Source organism: Puntigrus tetrazona, chromosome 9 (assembly GCF_018831695.1).
Source record: "Puntigrus tetrazona isolate hp1 chromosome 9, ASM1883169v1, whole genome shotgun sequence".
In the NCBI taxonomy this organism is placed as follows: Eukaryota; Metazoa; Chordata; class Actinopteri; order Cypriniformes; family Cyprinidae; genus Puntigrus; species Puntigrus tetrazona.
The window spans coordinates 13,400,154-13,419,952 of NC_056707.1; the positions used below are offsets into that span (position 1 = coordinate 13,400,154).

Here is a 19,799-nt window from a genome sequence, read left to right on the forward strand (position 1 = left end):
TCAATTCTCATGGAAATGTTTGGTTACCACCAATTACTGATTTCATGGCACTCAGAAATAAGAATTCTGTTAGCGCTGAACAACATGTTGAATAACTGTTGAAATTTGTAACATCTAGAACTAAAGTCTGTTTCATCGGTCTGTGGTTTACCAATTGAAAAGTGAAAAAACCAAACAAACCAAAACCCATACTAAACTTCAATCTTTATGCCTGCAAACTAACGGGTTTAAAGTATATAGAAAACACAGTAAGTTTAAGATTTGCAATCCTTTTTAATGACATTGTGCCACTGAGAAATTAATGACAGAAAATGTCATTTATTTACATGACTATTCACAGTGTAAAATAGACTTTATTCAAATACATACAAAAAAGGCTGTCCACCAAAACATTCTTAAATAATATTTTCAATGTTACCATGTACATATATACAACATAATAAAAATACTTTTTTAAAGAAGCCTTTCTCATTTATCGATGACATGTATGGCAAAGATTTGGTCCCTACATTAGGGTGCAGGGTTAAGAGGATGAGATACAAAGACATACCAAAAAAAAAAAAAAAAAAAAAAAAAGCTAAGTTACTGAATATTTGGCAGTAAATGTAGGAATACATTAGCAGCAACTTCCCATGTCAATGAATAAGTGGCTCTTAACTCCATCTTGAATGATTAAGTATCAACTTCTGGTTGTTGCTTCTGTAAATCAAATACGGTTACTCAGTGCAGAACTGTCATTTGCAATTTTTAGTCAGTTCAGAAAAGCAACACAGTCCTTTTTCACAGAAGCCTGTCATGATTCTGTGGTCTGAAAACCACATGATGCGCTACAGAAGGTCTTTTGCTAAACGCAAAACAGTCGCTTGAAGCCATGCTTAATGCTGGGTGGTTTAAAAAAAAAAGGCCTAAAAGGGCAAATTTGTTTCAATAGATTTAGGGGGAAAAAAAGCTACTTCTGTGAAAGGAGAAAGAGCTTTAAGAATATTGGGAAAGGAAAATTCCAGAAAGATGCTCCTCTGCTGCCAAATGCCAACATCATTCCTGAGATGAGTTATTAAACAAACAACAAATGACTTTTGGAGTGTGCAAGTCTACATTTAATTATAAAACCTCAACATCACTCAAACCTCCAGCTTTAAAGAATTGCTTCGTAACTTATTGGTGCAGAATATTGCTGATTTAGTTGCTTTATTAGAGAGATCCAACCTAACAAATGTGATATCCAGTAAATCGTCTATCTTCAGAGACTGAGTGCAGCAGTGAGTTTGCAGAGGTGCAATTCCCGACTGAAATGAAAGGAAAACATTTATATTGGTGATCAATGCCATGTGTCAAAATGTCGCAGGGGACTATGGGGGACATACAAAAATGGAAATGATTAAGGAAGCCGATGCCATTCAGCCAGTTCTCTTTGGCACAATTAGAGGGGGTGCCTCAAAAAAAAAAAAAGAATAGACAAAGAAAGAGCAGTATGCGTATGACCATTTGTTGTAGAAAGAGCAACTTTTCCTATTTCTCCCAATCCTGAGGTTTAGCGATAACCCATCAAGTCCTCATTGAAAAAAAAAAAAAAAAATCAGCTTCAATACTGATAAAGACTGGAGACACACAAGTCCAAAATAACAGTACATAAATAGTGCAGATGTGTGTGCAAGTCCTTCAGACAGGACAGATGGAGTGCTCAGAAACCGTCCAGATGATTCATGCTGTTGGCTCTTAAGTGAATCTCCTCTAAGAAGTTCTCCAGCTGCTCAATCAAGACCCTCTTCTTAAACCTGAGCACACACACAGCATGCAAGTTATTTAGCAATCAGACTCCTGTCTATGAAAACAACATGCGGTTAAAGCCATTGCACAAAATGTTCATATGCATTTTTTTCCTCATATCCTTTTTTCCATATCACAATTAGTAAAGTAGTACACTTGGTGTTTTAACCGTCATACAAATACCAATATGCAGAGTTAGCATCTACTTTGTCTGCATTTTAATCTGGAGTTTACCTGGCAGCTTCTTTGATTATGCTCTGCAGAAAGATCAGACGCGTTTCCAAACTGCCCTGTATTTGCTTGAGGAGGTAGAAGATTTTCTCATAACCTGCATTAAGACAAAAAAAAAAAAAAAAAAAAAAAAGGACATTGAGGAAGAAGAAAGATTTGATGTATGGCATCATGAACAATGACAAAAAAAAACAAACAAAAAGGAACAAATGAGTTTCCAGAAGCCTGTAATGCTCATTACGAAGTAAAAATAAAAGTCTAATGAAAACCAGCTGTAACAATGTTACAGATTTGCACATGTAGTAAAAGCAAGTATGGACGGTTTATTTCACAAGGCCCAAGACAAAGCATTTGTGGGAGGTCACCCCTCCTTTGCTTATTGGACACTACCCAGGAAAGAGCATCAGGAGAGGAAATGAGAGTCGAGTAGCAGACATCTGCACGTGCGTGTTGTGACTCACGTCTGCCAGGCTTCCTGATCTCCTTGGTGATAAGTACTCTGAGCTCGGAGTTCAGTTCCTGGCTCTCTTGGTTTCTGATCTTCTTCAGTTGGCAGGGAGAAGGGTAGCGGCGCGGGGCCTCCTCTTCTCCCTCGCTGCCCAGAGATAACTCACTATCGCTGGACTGGCCATTCTCCTGCACTCTGTTTTCCTGGTTCTCCGCCTCTTCTGGCTGAAGGTGATTGCTCTGCTGGATCAGTTCAGTCTCTGGTGCAGGACTTGGATCTTTGTCAGAGCTGAGGTTTGACTCGAGATGGTTGTTGATGTGATTGGTCAATTCTGGGTCATCATTATCTGGAGCTATGTTAAATGAGATATAAAATTAATTTCTGAACGACCTGCTACTAAAGGGTTTTCTGCCCGTGTGTGGTGGTTGCTTACTTCTAGGTGGTGTTTTGGGAGGTGTATATGCCCGTCCCAGCCGAAGCAGAGGAGACATGCAGCGTCTCCGTTTAGGGGCCCCGCCCCCAGCAGGATTACTAGATTCTCCAGGACGCTTGCCTTTGCCTTGAGTGCCAGTAACAAATTCATCTGCCTCATCTACCATCATCGCCTGACACAGAGAGAGAGAGAAAATTATTTGCTTGAAATTCAAACCTTCATTAAGCTTTTTTTTTTTTTTTTTTTTGAAAAGTCAGATATAAAGATACCTTCTTGTCCAATTTGAAGGGGTTACCAAAGGTGTGCAAACGTTTAGGTTGATCGGGGTCTGCTTCCCTTAGAGGGGATGGACAATGCTTCAAGAAATCCTGATAGTTGCCCATCTGAGCTATAGGAACACTGTGCAGCTGATCTAGAAATATTCATTTTAAAAACATATCATTCCAAAACGTACCATGTAAAGAGCATAACCGTAACAGATAAAAAAGGCTCACAATTCTTTTATAAAGCACACGCTGAATTTGAGCAAAATAACCAGACACTCAGGAAACTAAGAAAATCAATAACCATTCACGGCTGTCTGAGTGTTACCTTGATCTTGACCTTTCAGAATACAGATGCTGGCGTGCAGAAGGTTCCGCCTCATGCGGCTCAGCTGGTCTATCAGATGAGATCTGGGGATATCATAGGGGTTCCGCAGGCCTTGTGGTTTTAATGCCTGTGTGAAAAGAGAAGGAAATGGGAGATAAGTGGTTTGGATTTGATTTGCTCTGCTCAACTGTGTCCTGCTGGAATTGTTGGTTAGGCACAAAACATGCCTCTAAACTGCAAATGTGCCATATGTAAAGCACTAGTAAATTCCAGCCCTCAAAATAAACAACATTAAATATTAATCTCACTCTGACTTGATTCACACTGAGCATACCACGTACGTCTTTGTGGTTCCGACTGCATGAAAACAGTATAAAAAAAAAAAAAAAAACATTCGAAAGGTGTTCTGTGTATGTACAGTTGTGCATACACACTTTATTCAAAGCAGCTAGTTGAAAGCCGGCAAACTCCTTGTTGTTTGCCTCCACTGGCAGAGCTGGGCCATCTCCCATTATGCTGTGCAGCAGCTGCGTGAAATCCTTCCTGTGTGCCAGAGAGAGGGCGGAGCTTCTGCAGCGAAGTTTAATCCCGCCTTCTAGTACAGTTTTTTTCCCTACTGATGCACAAACTCGGTCTGCCTCGATCTTTGCCTGTAATATACACAATATAGTAATATAATATATAACTTCATGAAACATGCCTAATAGGAAGACTTTAAAAACATGCTATGCTAAAATGTACCTGCTGACTGAGCTTTTTGAGATAAGACACAACACTATAGCTCAGACCGTACTCCATGTTGTCAGCCAAAAGGTTTGGAGCTCCCATCATTCTTAGTGCTTTCCGCAGGGCCTGGGTGAATCAGGATTAGGCACAAAAAAAAAATTGAATTAATTGTTGACTTGAATGCAGTCCAAAAGTTGTAGTGTCAAAATGACCAAATTCATTACTTACAGTGATATAGTAAGGCGGGACCGTTTTAAGATAGTTCTCAAAAGATTGCCGCCACTTTGCTGGAGGCTTGAACTTATGCACAGTAATCAAATCATCTATAAACAGATAAAAAGTTGTATTTGAGAGTTATATTCATTCACACTCGAATGGAAATTGGTGGCTAGTTTGAATCTAGTTTGGTGGAATAAAATATCGAACTAATTGGAAACATTTTAAAGACAAGACAGAGCTAGAGAAAAATGTACTAATTCTTTACATGACGATAGGTTTGGTACTAATGAAGCTTACCAAGCAAAGGCAGCACCACAGGGTAGTTATAGGGCATGACAAACAGGTTGACACAATTAAGAGCTGTGCTGGCCTTCAGATAACCAAACGGCTGCCCGAGTTCTCCGTATTTAGCACTGTTACACACAAAAACCTGAGAACGTATAAAACATCAATTAACATTCAGCCATAAGCAGGAGTGCAAGTTAGTGCAGTCTGACAGAACACACAGCCTATATGTGTCCTGAGTATAACTGTACTTAAAAATGGATGCGTGCAGTACCTGCCAGCAGGTGTGCGGTGATTTCCTCTCCAGTATGTACTGTGTGAGCGGAGAGGGCTCCAGCTCGTACTTGTCAAAGGGCACTTTATCCACCACCATGGGCTCTGAATCAACGCATGAAAACTTCACCTGCGGGTGAGCTGCACGTGGAGGCTGAGGAGGGACAAATGAGTCAAATGGGCAGAGTACACTTGCAAGTTACAAGTTATTACACTAGGAGGAAAAAAAAAAAAAAAAAAAAAGAGCATATACGCATTACATTGGATATAAAACAGAATGAACAGATGGTAGAGCGTACTGCAACAAGTCTTTTCATACCAAAGTAGGAGAGTTCTGGTCAGGCCAAAAGGATTCTGGGATAGGCCAATGACCAACAGGAACACCCGTTTTAGGGTTAGGTCTGACATAGATCATCTTATGACAGCTGTGCCATGATTGAGGTCCATACTTCATTTCTATTGGGCCATCTGGGTAAAACCAAAAAAAGTTGTAGTGTCATTATTTATTGTTTGGGTTAAAGTTTTAGTAAAGCATACATTACCATTCAAATGTTTGTTTGGGTTTAACATGTTTTTTTTTATTATCTTGGAAAGAAAATAATTATATTCATTGTTAAATTGATCAAACGTGACAAAAACTTGATTGCAGATAGCAGATATTGAATTTTAAACTTTTTTCAAAGGAATAAGTTTCATTTTAAAATATTAAAATAGAAAAAAAATCTATATAATTTCTCAATTTTTGTGTTTTCACTAAATTCTTACTGTATGAATTTCAAAGCCTTTTATCAGAGAATAGTGTACTAAAAAAGCGATTTGCACCATTGAATTTATGAAGTATCCATCTAATTCCACTCACCTATAATAGGCACTGAAATGCTACTGAAAAATATAACTACAAAAACCAGGACCTCTTTTACCTTCAGTAGGTGGTGGATCAGGTCCAGTCTTCTCAAAATTAATGACCACACCACTCTGGATTTTCTGCACCAGTGACTCCAGACACTGGTTCAGCATTCTCTGGGAGAATACGCTGTATGAACGGCCTAAACGCAGGGGAAGGAAAAAAAAAAAAAAAAAAATCATCAAAAGACATTTAACAATCGCATGTCTTGTGAGCTTTAACATGAGCACTATTTATATCTAAAGTAACTTGGAACAAATTACTGTCTAGTTTAAGATTAAACCATTTCTGTGGTCTTTTTTCCTGGCTAGTTTATTGGCAAGCCGCATCTATTTACATGTGTGTACACACACACACACACACTCCGCTCTATTGTGTTTAGTATTTTATCAGCATGAGAGAACAGACGTTGTTCCTCTTTCTATAGTGAAGTTCAGCTCGTCTCTATTACACAGCCGTATTAGTCAGCACACGCGAGTCCAGCAGAATCTGCCCTTAACCACAAATCAGCAATTCTCTTCAATTCACAATTCAAACACACAGCACTTAAACACTACCCGTCAGGTACGACCTGACATTTACACAGCAGGGCATGTACAGCTTTTTAAAGAGTGCCCTAAATTTACTCTGTAACCTCAAACGTATAAATATCCAATTCAAAATGTTATTTTTAACATGGAAAAAGACCTTGTGAGCAATGCAGAGGGATGTCAATTCTTTGTGCTAACATTATTCTCTGGTTCTTTTGGACAGTTTGTTAAGTAATCATGCAATGACATCACATATACCCAACTCTATTCTTAAAGCACCCAATAATAGTGTGACATGCATGCCTAAAACAAGTCAAGAACTGTCAAGCCATTTACAAACTAATGACTCTAGGCAGAACAGTTATTACCGTTGACTCTAAACGGCTGCTGAAAGGCCACTGTTATATTGATGTTATACATGGTTTCCTGTGGAATTTAGCAAAAGCTACAAAGTTTGCCCCATATTTCAAAACCTTTAACATATAATATGGATGTAAAATTTTGCTTATTGTACGATTCATGGTAATGTTACAAATCAACAAAGTGATCGTCCTTAACTACTTGTTAATGAGGACTTTGAAGTGAAAAGAGCATGCGCATGCCATTATTTTGTCATTTGGAAAGAACTTGTCAAAGGGAGTGATAAAATTTCCTCTAGATATATGTAAGCGTATTATACATGTTCATTTTTCCAACAATAAAATGTTCACTTCTAAAGTAGTTAAAATGCATACACACCCCCAGTGACCTCACACATGGGCGTAATAGGGGATGGGTCAAGTGGAACTCCACCTATTGGCTCAGGGTCAGGAGAGGCATTGCCTGGAATGCGGAGCACTAAAGAGAAGAGTCGCTGGTCCCATCGGAAGGGCTCTTTGGTCAGCTCACTCCCGGGCAGTGGTGTTGTCAGAGGCAAATGTAACTGAAGCAGAGAATGACAATGAATTCATTCACATGTCTGCATATAAATGGAAAAATTCCTTGGGGGGGGGGGTTCTGTAAGAGACATTGACTATTGCTCATTTTATCAGCTACTTTTACAGATCTGTAAGTCATTCTGTCAAAGGAGTGAACTATATCAAGAAGAAAAGTTTAAGGGGAAAGAACAAGCAGGAAATAGCAAGTACAAAACTAAATAGGAAACTCATGACTAGACAGGATGCCATCAGAGAGGAAATCCTTAAAGTCCGGCCCCTTCTGACAAAACCCACCTCATCTTGTACACCAGAACTGCTGGTTAGCTTGCTGCCATCGGTTATGGCCACAATGATTGCAGGCTCCAAGAAGAAAGGGTTCCTACCCTGCAAAAAAAGACGACGATATAATCATCATAAAACCATAAAAAAGAAAAACTGGAGCACCAACATTGGAGCTCAGAGGAAGTCATAGCATGAAATACACCCACTGCTTTTGAGGTTAACTATATGGTAGTTACCCTGCTTTTATAACACAAACCAAAAATATGGCACATATGCACTGATAAAATAATACAAAATCAATCATGTAAATGCTCTGCTCTTTCAATGATTACACTTAATTAGATCTTTAGGACAGTGCAGTTTTTAATGGATGAATAATATCTGAAATACGTGAACCAGAAACCAAAAGAGATCCGTTACCGTGTACTCACAATAACATAAGGGAGAGAGTTTGTATCTAAATTTACCGCAGGCAGGCAGAGGAAAGATTTAATGACCCCGTTTTTCTTGTGTGTCATGTCACTACATGCAGCTCCATTACATGCCAATAATAAACTTAGGAACAGCATATATATATATATATATATATATATATATATATATATATATATATATATATATATATAATCTAAATCATAACTACGGCATATATCAGAAATTCTCATTTTCTGTCAAAAAAGACAGAGCAGGGAAAAATGACTGGAACAACAAAACGTTTTGTTAGAGACACCGTTTGAAAAAAAATGCAAAGAGTTAAAAATCCTTATTCAGATTCCTATTACAACGAGAAATTCTCCTGAGAAAGCCACCGTAAACGTGAATGGTATTATGATTCCGGTACATGGCTATGAATAAAATTAAATTACATGACAGGTAATATAATTTAATTCATTGGCATATGCCAACAATCGTTACACAGTAACATGATGAAACCAATAAGAACATTTAGCATCTTCATAATAACATTCATGCATGAACCGGTCATATTTTTGAATGAAAATGTCATAAAATTAATCTTCCGTGATTATTCAAAGTCACACACAGCCTCCAAAACGTACTATTAGCGTAACATCTATGTGAGTTAATGTTGAATCTGTTGCACATTCACAGCTCAAAAGTCCTTCACAAAAGAACACAACCAAAGAACTAAAAAAAATAAAAAAGCACGCAAAAAAAGCATTACCAGTGCCCACTATAAGACTTGCTTTTTTCGCATCCAAGATGCAGTTTAGTTGTTACTACTGTGTGTCACCAGGGGCTCTTGGGATTGTGTTGGCACAGTGTGAGCCTATTGGGTGCTTATTTAACTGTGAGGTGTTGGGGACGGGCTCATGGGACTAGGCCATAGACTTTATAACAGTCCCTGGTTCATAACATACCTGTCCATAGTTGTCTATCCCAGAAACTAATCTATTGAGATTGAGCAAATCAAAAGATGTCCTTAAAGACTGGCCAATCGATGTCAGTCCAACTGCTTGCAGGTTCCTTAGCTCAGTCATAAAAGTGGCGTGACTGTCCTTCCATCCAGCCTGAAATATCAAAACAGAAAATAAAGCAACGCCTTTTAAGAGGTTCTCACATCAAGAGTTCTTCAGACAGATGCAATGACACGAATTTTGCTTTGGGGTGTTAATGTAGAGGGCAGTGAAGAGACCCATCTCTCAATGGGTGGGAAAACTAAGTTAGGCTAGCCCCCCCACCATCTCTTTTCTCAAGCGCGCACACATACATAGAGCCCTCTGCTGCCACACTGAACAAAATGTCGGCCATGTTTAAACACACAAATTCATGCTAGACAGAATGTTTTCACGCTACAAATTTAGCCGTGATGTTTTGAAACGCAAACAGACGATTCGAGCGCTGAGAGTGTCTGGAGTGAAATAAATCAGGTTTGGAAAGAAATAAAAGAGTTTGTACCTTAATTCCAGCCGGTGTTTCCTCGAAACTCACTAACATGTATCTGTCTCCCCTGCTGGCCGGATCTCTGCTCCTCAGCTGTGGAGATAAGCGAACGGAAACGCAGTTTTTTGTAAGTTTTAAGTAAAGTGCGAGTGTGGAGCAGAGGTGTGTATTCATTTACCTTCAGGAAAGTCTCAACTGCGCCCTTCGCTATGTCCAGATAGCTAGTGCCCAGATGGGAGCGCTGGTTCATGGAGGCGGACGTGTCTATCAGGAAAAGTAACACGGGCATTGTGTTGGTAATCGCCCCTTCTACATGGACCGAATGTCAGTGCAAGCGGACAAATGCAGAGCAATCTTTTGTTCGCCTCCTGTCGCTGCTGTCAGCACGCTGCTAGCCGGCTAATGCTAACTGACTCGCGCATTCTTTCTGTCAGAGTGTAACTGTAGTTAGTGTAGAAAGAGCGATGCCTTGTAAACTTAAGCAAACCTCAGACCCTGGGGGGGAAAAGGTTGTTGATTTACAAGGGAAACGGGTGTTGTTGCTGTAATTTGAAAGAAATGCCTAACTTTTGTCATGGTAACTTTCTGTTTAGTTTACGTCCATGATTCTCCTCACACTGAGGTCTGCTCGCGGGCTGCAGTGGTTTTATTCTGCATACAGCGCTTGACTCCGCCCCCTGAGCGCCGCCGGAGCGCTGTGCGTCAAAACGCTTCATCTGATTGGCAGCTGAAAATGAGTGATTAGCATATTTTCAAAAAAAAAGAGAAGCTCAAAGGGAGCATGCGTATTTGTAGACCTATTATTGAAAAAAATAGACATACACTTACGCTTAAATCTGAATACAAAAAACATTAAACACAATGCACGCAAAACAAAAAGGAAGAAGAAAAAACGTCTACATTTAAAAAGTTAACAAAATTATTAAATTAAATACAAAGTGGTTTTACATTTATGCATTTTTATTTCTGTAATTACAGATGTAGCCTAAATAAAGCTAAATCTGTGTGTAACATTACAGGAGTTTTTGTTTCTTTTAAACCTTGTTTCTAATATGAAACCTCTGGTAATAACCACACATTTCCTGGCAAATCACTTGACCATTAAACAAAGAGTTCCAATAATAATAAAACATGACTGCTTTTATTATTGTTTTATTATTATTTTCTTACACAAAAAAACTTTTTCAGATAGGTCGTGCATATCTATTATTGTTATTATTATGCTACGCATAAAATACTCTTTTACTGCAGTCAGATCATGAATGGTTTTTTTTCTTGAAGCTCAGGTCAATATCAATAAATCCTTATATAATTTTATATTAAGAATAAGAAGTAGCCTAATTAAGTTTTTGATGTTGCAAGAGCTATCGGTAAAATATTGGTAAAAGTAGGCCTATATACAAACACACACACACACACACACACACACACACACACACACACACACACACACACACAGCAAGCTAATCAAGCTAATGTATGCAATTTTAAATTCCATATATTTATCATTATATTATAATTATATTGATTATAACCAGTCAATGAAAGACTCTTTATTTCCAGCTGATTGATTGCCGGTTAGCATTATTGGTCTTTTTATTTTATTTTTTGTACTTCGACATTAACCCAACCCAAACAAAATGAAGAACTTCTAGTACTAGTAGTAATAATAATGTAGTGCATATAATGGCATGTTTATTAGTCACATAATTAGCAAATTTTGTGTCATATAAAGCTGGTAAAGAATATGAAACTAGTACAGCAAAAACAAACAACAAACAAACAAACAACAACAAAAAACTAGTATGCACAACCAACAATAGTTCGGTGTCTGTCTGCACATGATAAGGCCAAACTATAAATAGTAAAATTTCCACTCTGTGGGTTTGTTGTTGAGAACACTGAAAAGTTTAAGTATTCAGAAAATACTTAATATAAACAATATAGACTGACGTAAAGTTCGTTTAATTGTTTCAACCGAACAAAACAAATAGCGCAGTTGTGCAGAATCTGGTACCGCGAACCTTTGTTCACAAACGTCAATCAAATGGAAAAAGAAATGACGTTCAACTTCCGTTTCTACAAACACGTTGTTCGTCGGAGTCAACCCTGCGCGCCTCGAACGCATGCATCTGTGATTCATTGAAGAGTCGGATCGTCCGTGTACGTGGAGAACGAGAGGACGGCGCGCGCGGCGTCGGGGGCCATGGCATAGAGATCGTGTTTGAGCGTGACCAGCGCAGGCCGGGAGACTTCATCAGCTGACCCGCAGCATCCCTGACCGACTGCAGGTCTGATAGTCGACCTGCGCTCGGCGTGTTATGCTGCCGAGAGAGGACTCGGGTGACGGAGGAACTACAGCGCCATGGCGGCAGAGATCCATCCCCGTCCGCAGACCCGAAAACCCGTCCTGCTGAGTAAGATCGAGGGTTTTCAAGATGTGGTGAATACGGCTGTGATCATCCCCAAGGAGGACGGGGTTATCAGCGTATCTCAAGACAGGTCAGCACGCTACAAACCCACAGCGATTAGACTGTTAGAATCACAGTGCAGAATGCATCCATATCACCTGCGTTTTACAGTCTTGTTATAAGCAGCACCCGCGTAACGTGTAATATTAAACATAAAATTCACGTGACATGCACAGTCGATGATATGTTAGAAACATGTATGCTTTTTTGTTTCGGTTTAATAAACTGTATTCGGGGAAATAAAGTGCAGATGAAAGGTAATAATAATAAAGGCGCTTTAATAGTCGAACACGAACCATTTAAGCCGCTTCTGTCAATGCGCTTCGCTTGCTCGTGCTGTATTTGCCTGCGCGTGTCGTGATTCGCGAACGAATCGATGTTTTTAAAAGAATCGTTTAAACGAACGAATCAATTTCATTCACTGAAGCGTCCCGTTTGAAACGCGTGACTGCCTTTTCCTGCCTTCGGTTACTGACAAAAACCAAAAGAAAGCATTCTGGTCCGGACTAAAAACAAAAAAAAAAAAAAAAACTGGAAATGGTCGCTGATTTGAATCTAAAAGAGCGAGACGTCTCATTTGCGAATGAACTGGAAAATCTCGTTTACAAAAGGAGGGGAAATGGCAAAAGAATTAGGCATGTTTAAAATATTCGCTAGAAATACACGAATAAACTCGCATGGGGTCTTTCCACGAAACTCGAAAATGGTTTCTTCTGTATTATTCTAGTTTCCCACGCAGTTTTAGATTAGATTAGATTCAACTTTATTGTCATTACACATGTACAAGTACAAGGTAACGAAATGCAGTTTAGGTCTAACCAGGAGTGCAATAAGCAGCAAGTGCAGGATATAGGTATAAATGTAAATGACAAGTGCACATACAGGTAATATCTACAGGAGATAAATATGTATAAATTAAATGTATATGTATATATATGCATATGTATAATAGATATAGTTCGGTGACAAGCGAAGAAAGTCTGCATTATTGTGAAGATAACAATGGAGTCTATTGGTAGATTTGTAGACTGTAAACCAGTATAATCAGTGTATAGAAACATTCAGAAAGGGCCATTACTGTAGTCAGTAAATCAGTAAACTCCTATTTCATGCAAAGAAGAAAAGGTATAGTACAACAGTGCAGCGTTTCTATTAAATATATACTTTTTTAAAAAAAGACACTGCGCTGTTGTAGTTTTTGCATGCTATGCTTTCAGTAATTTTGTTCCAACTGAATTGCTCTGCAGCTCAAAGTAATGAGTGTCATATGATTGGGTTTCCAAGCACACCTCATGTTCATGTAAATAAGCGCTGTAAAAGAGCACCAGAGGTCATGTCAGCGTCAGACCCAGCACAACTTCCGCAACCAGCCAGGACGAGGACTCACAAGTTATTTAGTGTACTGTACTGCGTGAGGAAGTAGATTATTTTACATATCTTTAAAATTTGAAGCACTGAATGTGTGAGCGTGAAGTGTGAACGAATAAAAGAGAACAATGTCTTTTAACAGCATTTAATTATTTCAATTTGTTGTAGGACAATCCGTGTGTGGCTGAAGAGGGACAGTGGTCAGTACTGGCCCAGTGTCTTTCACACAATGCCAGGTGAGTCCTCAGTCCAACATCGATCCCGTGCAGCTGTCTGAGAGCTAAACTGATGTAACCGTTACGGGACATGCAACCTCAGAACTTGAGGAATTTTTCTACTGAAGTAAGAGCATGAAGTGAAACCAGTATGAGCATGAACTTCGGCCCGTTCAGACAGGAGTTTCATTTCTCAGTAATGATGTTGCATTTTTGCTTGCTTTCTAGTTAGCTATTGTAGACCGTGGAGCCACCGGCTCTTAGTGCAGGGTGTTTGTTTATAGTTAAATTGTGATCAAGGGATTTTTTTGAATAGGTTCTCATACTCAGTGTCTTTTTCTTATGTTGCAGTGGCGTGTTTATGCATGTCATTTAATCCAGAAACAAGGAGGATATCTGTAGGGCTGGAAAATGGCGCGGTATCGGTATGTATATTGAACATTATTCTTACACACACCTGTTTTCTATGTAGCGATATGTCACTAGCAGGTTCTCAGATGCATTACTAAGCTTCATCGAGCCTGGCATTTCTCTTATCAGGAGTTTGTTTTATCAGAGGACTACAACCAAATGACTCCTGCACGAACATATCAGGGTGAGTCAAAAACACAGGCACTGGCAATTAAGTTTGTTTTTCTACCTTAACACAAATCATATGCACACGTTCAAGCATCGCAATCTCTCTTTAGACTTTTTTGTTTGTTGTCCAAAGGTTGAGTAAGCGATTTCTGGAAGCAAGTGTAGATCTTTGAAATCACCGAAACGAACACGCCTCCACCCCAAAAGGGTCTCGCCCCTATTTTGATAGCCCCGCCCCCTCCACACATACGTAGCCTACGCCATCCAGATGATGATTAGTTCTGTAAAACAAAGCAAAGCCAATGTCACACCGTGCGACAAAATACTAGGCTATCGTAATAATCAGTCATGTTGTCTGCACTGGATGCTGTCTGACAGAAAACTGCTGATTGGCTACAAGTTTGTTTGGTACTCGCCCCAAAGAGTTTTCGAAAAATGATATACCCCAAAGTAGAGTATTTTGTGAATAGCCTGTCAGTCAAACTTCCTATTAAGTTTTAAATAGGAAAAATATTGAAACTCTCATTTTTTTAGCGTGATGCTAACTGTCTAATCCGATTCAATTATCTATGCTAAGCTACAGCTAAAAGTGCTAGCTGCCAGACATGGAGATTAACTGAATGGATTCAAAAATGGTAAAACTCAACTGTTTAACTCTAGGGGAGCTTTTTTTAACCACAGGGTGTTGTCATGGCCTAGAATGGCTTTAATGTGATATGGCTAGCTAACCCTCTTTAATACATGTGGCTTATGTAACGCTTCCAACAAAGATAAATGATACCGTTATGGATAGACATACACGTGTAAAGTATAAACATGAATTATAGTAAGTGCTGTGGTTTGGGATTGCTCCTTTGTTACTGAAATACAACCTCTCTGATTATTTGACTTTCTGCTGCTTTGTTATTTATTTATTATATGTGAGAGCTTAATCGGTGGTGTTTTTAACTGGCTGTGTTCAAAAGTGATCCACCCCTGTTCTTCTCATTCTGCCTTGTCTTATGTCTGTGTTAGCTCATCAGGGTGGCGTGACCGTGGTGCTGTTTGTCCTAGAGATGGAGTGGGTTCTAAGCACGGGTCAGGACAAGAGCTTCACGTGGCACTGCTCAGAGAGCGGACAGCAGCTGGGCTCGTACAGGACCACGGCATGGGTGTCTGGACTACAGTATCCACTCATACGCCACTCCTGAGTTTGTCTTCTTATTGTTTTGGGTCCAATTTGAATTCTTTTACTTTTGCTTTATAGGAAATATATACTTATTTAAAATTGTAACAAGAACGCCAATAATTTACTTGAATGTTAAGTTTGTGTAATGTATATTAGAAATGTAATTAGATGAAGAGGTAATGGAAATTCTGTCTGTCATTTTGAGAAAATATTTATTTTCTTTTAATATTTTTTCATACAATGGAAATCAATGTCCATTGTTCGCTTACCAACATTTTTTAAAAATCTCTTTTTTTATGTTATGCAGAAGCAACATGAGGAGTGAGTAAATGATTGAATTGTTATTTTTGGGTGACCAATCCTTATAAATGCTGTAGGGATGTGGTTAGGGTTAGGTGTATTAACACTTCTCCGTTGACTCATTTTGACTGTGTACGGTGTGTTTCACGCACTCAGCATGAATAGGAAGGGGTTAATGTCAGCAGTATGGACACACCTACGCCATGACCAAAAATATGCTTTTGTGGCAGTATGCAAAATTGGTTTCGCTGAAACCTTAAGAGGTGGCCTGTTGCCAAAATAAAACAAAGAACTTTACTATGACTGGTTATAATTTATCACCTAGCAAGACAATGCCCTGAAAAACATAAAGATTTTTTTTTACACAGTACATATTACTGTAATCGTGTAAATATATGACATTCAGGAGGGGTTTAAAAACTTTGTAGCATTGGCTTCTTGACAATCCGTGTAAGATTTGATGTGGAAACCAGACATGCCTTCGTTGGAGATCATTCCGGTCAAGTGACGATCCTAAAGCTGGAGCAGGACAACTGCAGCCTGGTCACCACCTTTAAAGGCCACACAGGTGCGTACGCAAACACCACATTACCCAATGTGAGCTCTCTGATTTCATTCAAATTCAATTTCAATTTCAACATTTGAACGAAGGTATTAAGGGTGTGGAATATCATGAGGGTGAGTAATTAATGACAGATTTTTCATTTTTGGGTAGTGGTAGAATCTTAGCAAGCAACAAATAGATTGATAATACATTAAAAATTAACATGGCAAACAGTTGATCAGCACAAAAAAAGCTAATTAACCAAAAAAACAAGTATCAAGTGTACAGAAGGTGAACATTTAAATGACCTCCATCCCCTTGAGTTGCCTTACACAAGTATATTAATCATCATGCATACATCCACAAAATATTGTATAAGAGAAACAAGTTTTCCATTACTTGTGCTTACGCAACACAACAGTGACTGTGTGTGTGTATGTGTGTGCAGGCAATGTCACAGCCCTGTGTTGGGATCCTGTCCAAAGGGTTTTATTCTCCGGAAGTTCTGATCATTCAATCATCATGTGGGACATTGGAGGCCGTAAAGGCACAGCCATCGAGCTGCAGGGACACAAGTAGGACAGATGAATTGTTGTCGTGTATTTAAGATATGAGAATAAGCAAAGCATACTTCTCAGATCCTAATATTTGAGTGTGTGTGTGTGTGTGTGTGTGTGTGACAGTGATAAAGTGCAGGGTTTGTGTTACGCTCCTCACACACGTCAGCTCATTTCCTGTGGCTCAGATGGAGGAATAGTTATCTGGAACATGGATGTCACACGACAAGAGGTGAGAGAGATACAGAGCAAGGATGAAGAATCTACTACAAACAGGATTGCCTCGCGTGGTGTTTATGTTAGTTACACTTCCTCTTCTGTTCTGTGTCTCAGACTCCTGAGTGGCTCGACAGTGACTCGTGTCAGAAATGTGAACAGCCATTCTTCTGGAATTTTAAACAGATGTGGGACAGCAAGAAAATTGGCCTGCGACAGGTACAGTGAACAAAACCACAGCAAAAATAAATTAAAAGTGATAAGAATAATCAACTATTTTATTAGCATTTTGTCTTGTTTTACAGTTCAATCCTTAAAACAAGATACATTTAGTTGTGAAACTAAATTGTGTAAGAGAAGACCTTTTGATATAATATACAAAATCATTCAAATATTTGGGGTCTGTAAAATTTCTGAATGTTTTTACAATATGCCATGCTCACTTTATTTTATGTAAAATACAATAAAATGGTAATGTTGTGAAATATTATTACAAATGAAAAGTAAAAATGTTAATTTTAATTATTCCTGTGATGGTAAAGCAATATGCTGATTTGGATCCCAGGAGACATTTATTATTATTATTATTATCATCAACTATTGTTTTCAGTATTGATAATATAGCGCTGATTAATGTTTTTATGAGAAAACACATATCCTTTGTAACATTTTAAATACATCTTTACGGTCACTTTTAATTAAAATTATTGTCAAATTAAATAAGATACATTTGATTTAATCATCCTTGTTGATAATTATCGCCGACCTTTTATTCTGTACACGAATTTAGTTAAATACTCAAAATCAAGTTTAAATATACATATCTGGAATTATATTTCAAAACATTTTCCATTAAAATATTTTTATACAAGAACTGCGAATGCATTATGCATTAAAACGTATTTCCAGAAAAAAAGACTAAAGCGGTTCTGATTAGGTTTGCAGTCCATTATTCAGCCTTCAGCCCACACTTTAATCTGATATAAAGCAGCTTGCTTTTCCTCCTTCCCAGCATCACTGTAGGAAGTGTGGCCAGGCCGTGTGTGGAAAGTGCTCCTCTAAACGCTCCACCATTCCTCTAATGGGATTTGAGTTTGAGGTGCGGGTTTGTGACAGCTGTCACGACTCCATCACGGATGAGGAGTAAGTCCAATTTTGATCATCTTCAATGTTTTGAGTCTCTTACATGCTGGAATCACATATGCTTTTTTTTTTGTCCAGACGTGCGCCCACTGCAACATTCCATGACAGTAAGCACAGCGTCATACACATGCAGTATGAGCCAACCAGGGGCTGGCTGCTCACCTCCGGGACAGACAAAATCATCAAGGTCAGTACCTGTTCCCATTCAATTGCGAGCATGCTGTTTGATGAAGACACTGAACTGCTTGTGATATCTGTGGTGTGTGTTTACCTTCAGCTATGGGACATGACTCCGGTGGTATCGTGAGAATCCCGTGTAACGTCTGCAAGCAGGAACTAAAAATCGGCGCTGAACCGGAACCGAGAATCATGTGTTTGTGGAAAACGTTCAAAGTTCACGTCACTTTCCATGGGCAGCTTCATCTCATGGAGGAAAAACTCAAGGATGTCCTGATATTGAACTGAGCATGTGCATTTGTATGTATCTGTGCATGTGCACGTGGGTTATGGGAACAAACGTGTAAATACTGTCCAGTTTAAATCTGCTTAGTTCAGGTTGTTTATATTGACCAGTGTTGTTACGGTGTGTCGTCTCTGAAACTCCTCACATTCTAATATCATCTTATGTCTTATCCTAAACGTGAGTGAATCCTTGTTACACTGCATCAAAGCATGTTGGAACTGTTTTATATTCAAGTGCCTTTACCGCAGCTCAATCGGTGGTTTTGGCATGGTTAAATAGTATCTGCTATTGCATCCTATTTGACTCTTTAAATGTAAGCACTTACGTTCCAGCAAATTTAATCGGAGGATTTAATGTGCACGTAATCACAAATGCTATTGTTTACACAGGGTGAAATTTAATAATGCTTCATTATAATGATATCGTGTTTGATCTTATTAAAGCTGATGTTTCATAGGCATGTCATTACTGTAAGAAACATGGCATTTCATTCTTTCTTTGGATCATATATTATGGTGGCGATTTAATACGTACTTTAACTTTATTTGTCAGGTGTATTTGTTTTTGCGGTGGCCATTGTGAATGGCTCATTATGGTACGGATTGATAAAACTGGCACAAAACAAATATGCTTTACTTTGTAACTGCGTAATTGCAAATGTGGAAGTTGGATTGCATACTAGCTTTTAAAAAAGGATGAAGTTGACAGAAAGGTTCATTGTAAGTATATTTGATCAAAAATACAGTAAGGCAGTAACACTGAAATGTTTACAGCTTAAAAGAACGGTTTTGTATTTCAATATATTTAAAATATAATTTATTCTCTTTGATCGCAAAGCTCAGTTTTCAACAGTTTGGTGTGATCAGAAATCATTCTAATGTGCTGATCTGTTGCTCAGAAAACACTGTAAAGAGTAATGTAATGAAAACAGTAAGTGCTACCTAATTATTTATGTGGAAAAATGGATGCATTTGGTGATTCTTTGATGAAAGAAAAGCATTTACCTGGAAAAAGAAATCTTGTTAAAAAAAAAAAGTAATGATTTCTTGTAAGAATAAAAAATATTACTGACCCTAGTTTTTTTTTAATGGTAGTATAAATGATAATAATTGGAGTGAAAGTCTTTTTTTCAGTTTGAATTAAACGTATTGTTTTTTGTCAGTTTAGCAACGGTTATTCTTTTATTGTTTGTAATTCTATAAATAGTCCTGTGGTTTAGTCTGAGCTGTGCACCATTTGGATTTTATCTGTTGTTTTAGTCAAAAAG

At 38.5% G+C, this 19,799-nt stretch overlaps 2 protein-coding genes across 2 annotated transcripts; one reads left to right on the top strand and one right to left on the bottom strand.

Annotated features, from left to right (window-relative positions):
- Positions 1 to 98: 98 nt before the first annotated feature.
- ints6 (integrator complex subunit 6) lies at positions 99 to 10,246 on the bottom strand. Its single transcript, XM_043249085.1, has 18 exons — positions 9,687 to 10,246; positions 9,524 to 9,601; positions 8,986 to 9,135; positions 7,619 to 7,708; positions 7,146 to 7,329; positions 5,894 to 6,019; positions 5,293 to 5,441; positions 4,975 to 5,127; positions 4,713 to 4,845; positions 4,425 to 4,519; positions 4,212 to 4,322; positions 3,905 to 4,120; positions 3,471 to 3,597; positions 3,149 to 3,291; positions 2,880 to 3,051; positions 2,460 to 2,798; positions 2,002 to 2,095; positions 99 to 1,775 (listed from the first exon to the last, which is right to left on the bottom strand). The coding sequence occupies exons 1-18, from the start codon at positions 9,795 to 9,797 to the stop codon at positions 1,682 to 1,684; spliced, it is 2,565 nt and encodes an 854-aa protein (XP_043105020.1). The 5' UTR covers positions 9,798 to 10,246; the 3' UTR covers positions 99 to 1,681.
- A 1,387-nt stretch (positions 10,247 to 11,633) lies between these two features.
- wdfy2 (WD repeat and FYVE domain containing 2) lies at positions 11,634 to 19,698 on the top strand. Its single transcript, XM_043248841.1, has 12 exons — positions 11,634 to 12,010; positions 13,516 to 13,583; positions 13,914 to 13,987; positions 14,103 to 14,157; positions 15,156 to 15,306; positions 16,065 to 16,177; positions 16,602 to 16,728; positions 16,837 to 16,942; positions 17,044 to 17,145; positions 17,939 to 18,069; positions 18,148 to 18,256; positions 18,347 to 19,698. Exons 1-12 carry the CDS (start codon positions 11,874 to 11,876, stop codon positions 18,374 to 18,376), a joined length of 1,203 nt encoding a protein of 400 aa, XP_043104776.1. The 5' UTR covers positions 11,634 to 11,873; the 3' UTR covers positions 18,377 to 19,698.
- Positions 19,699 to 19,799: the final 101 nt, after the last annotated feature.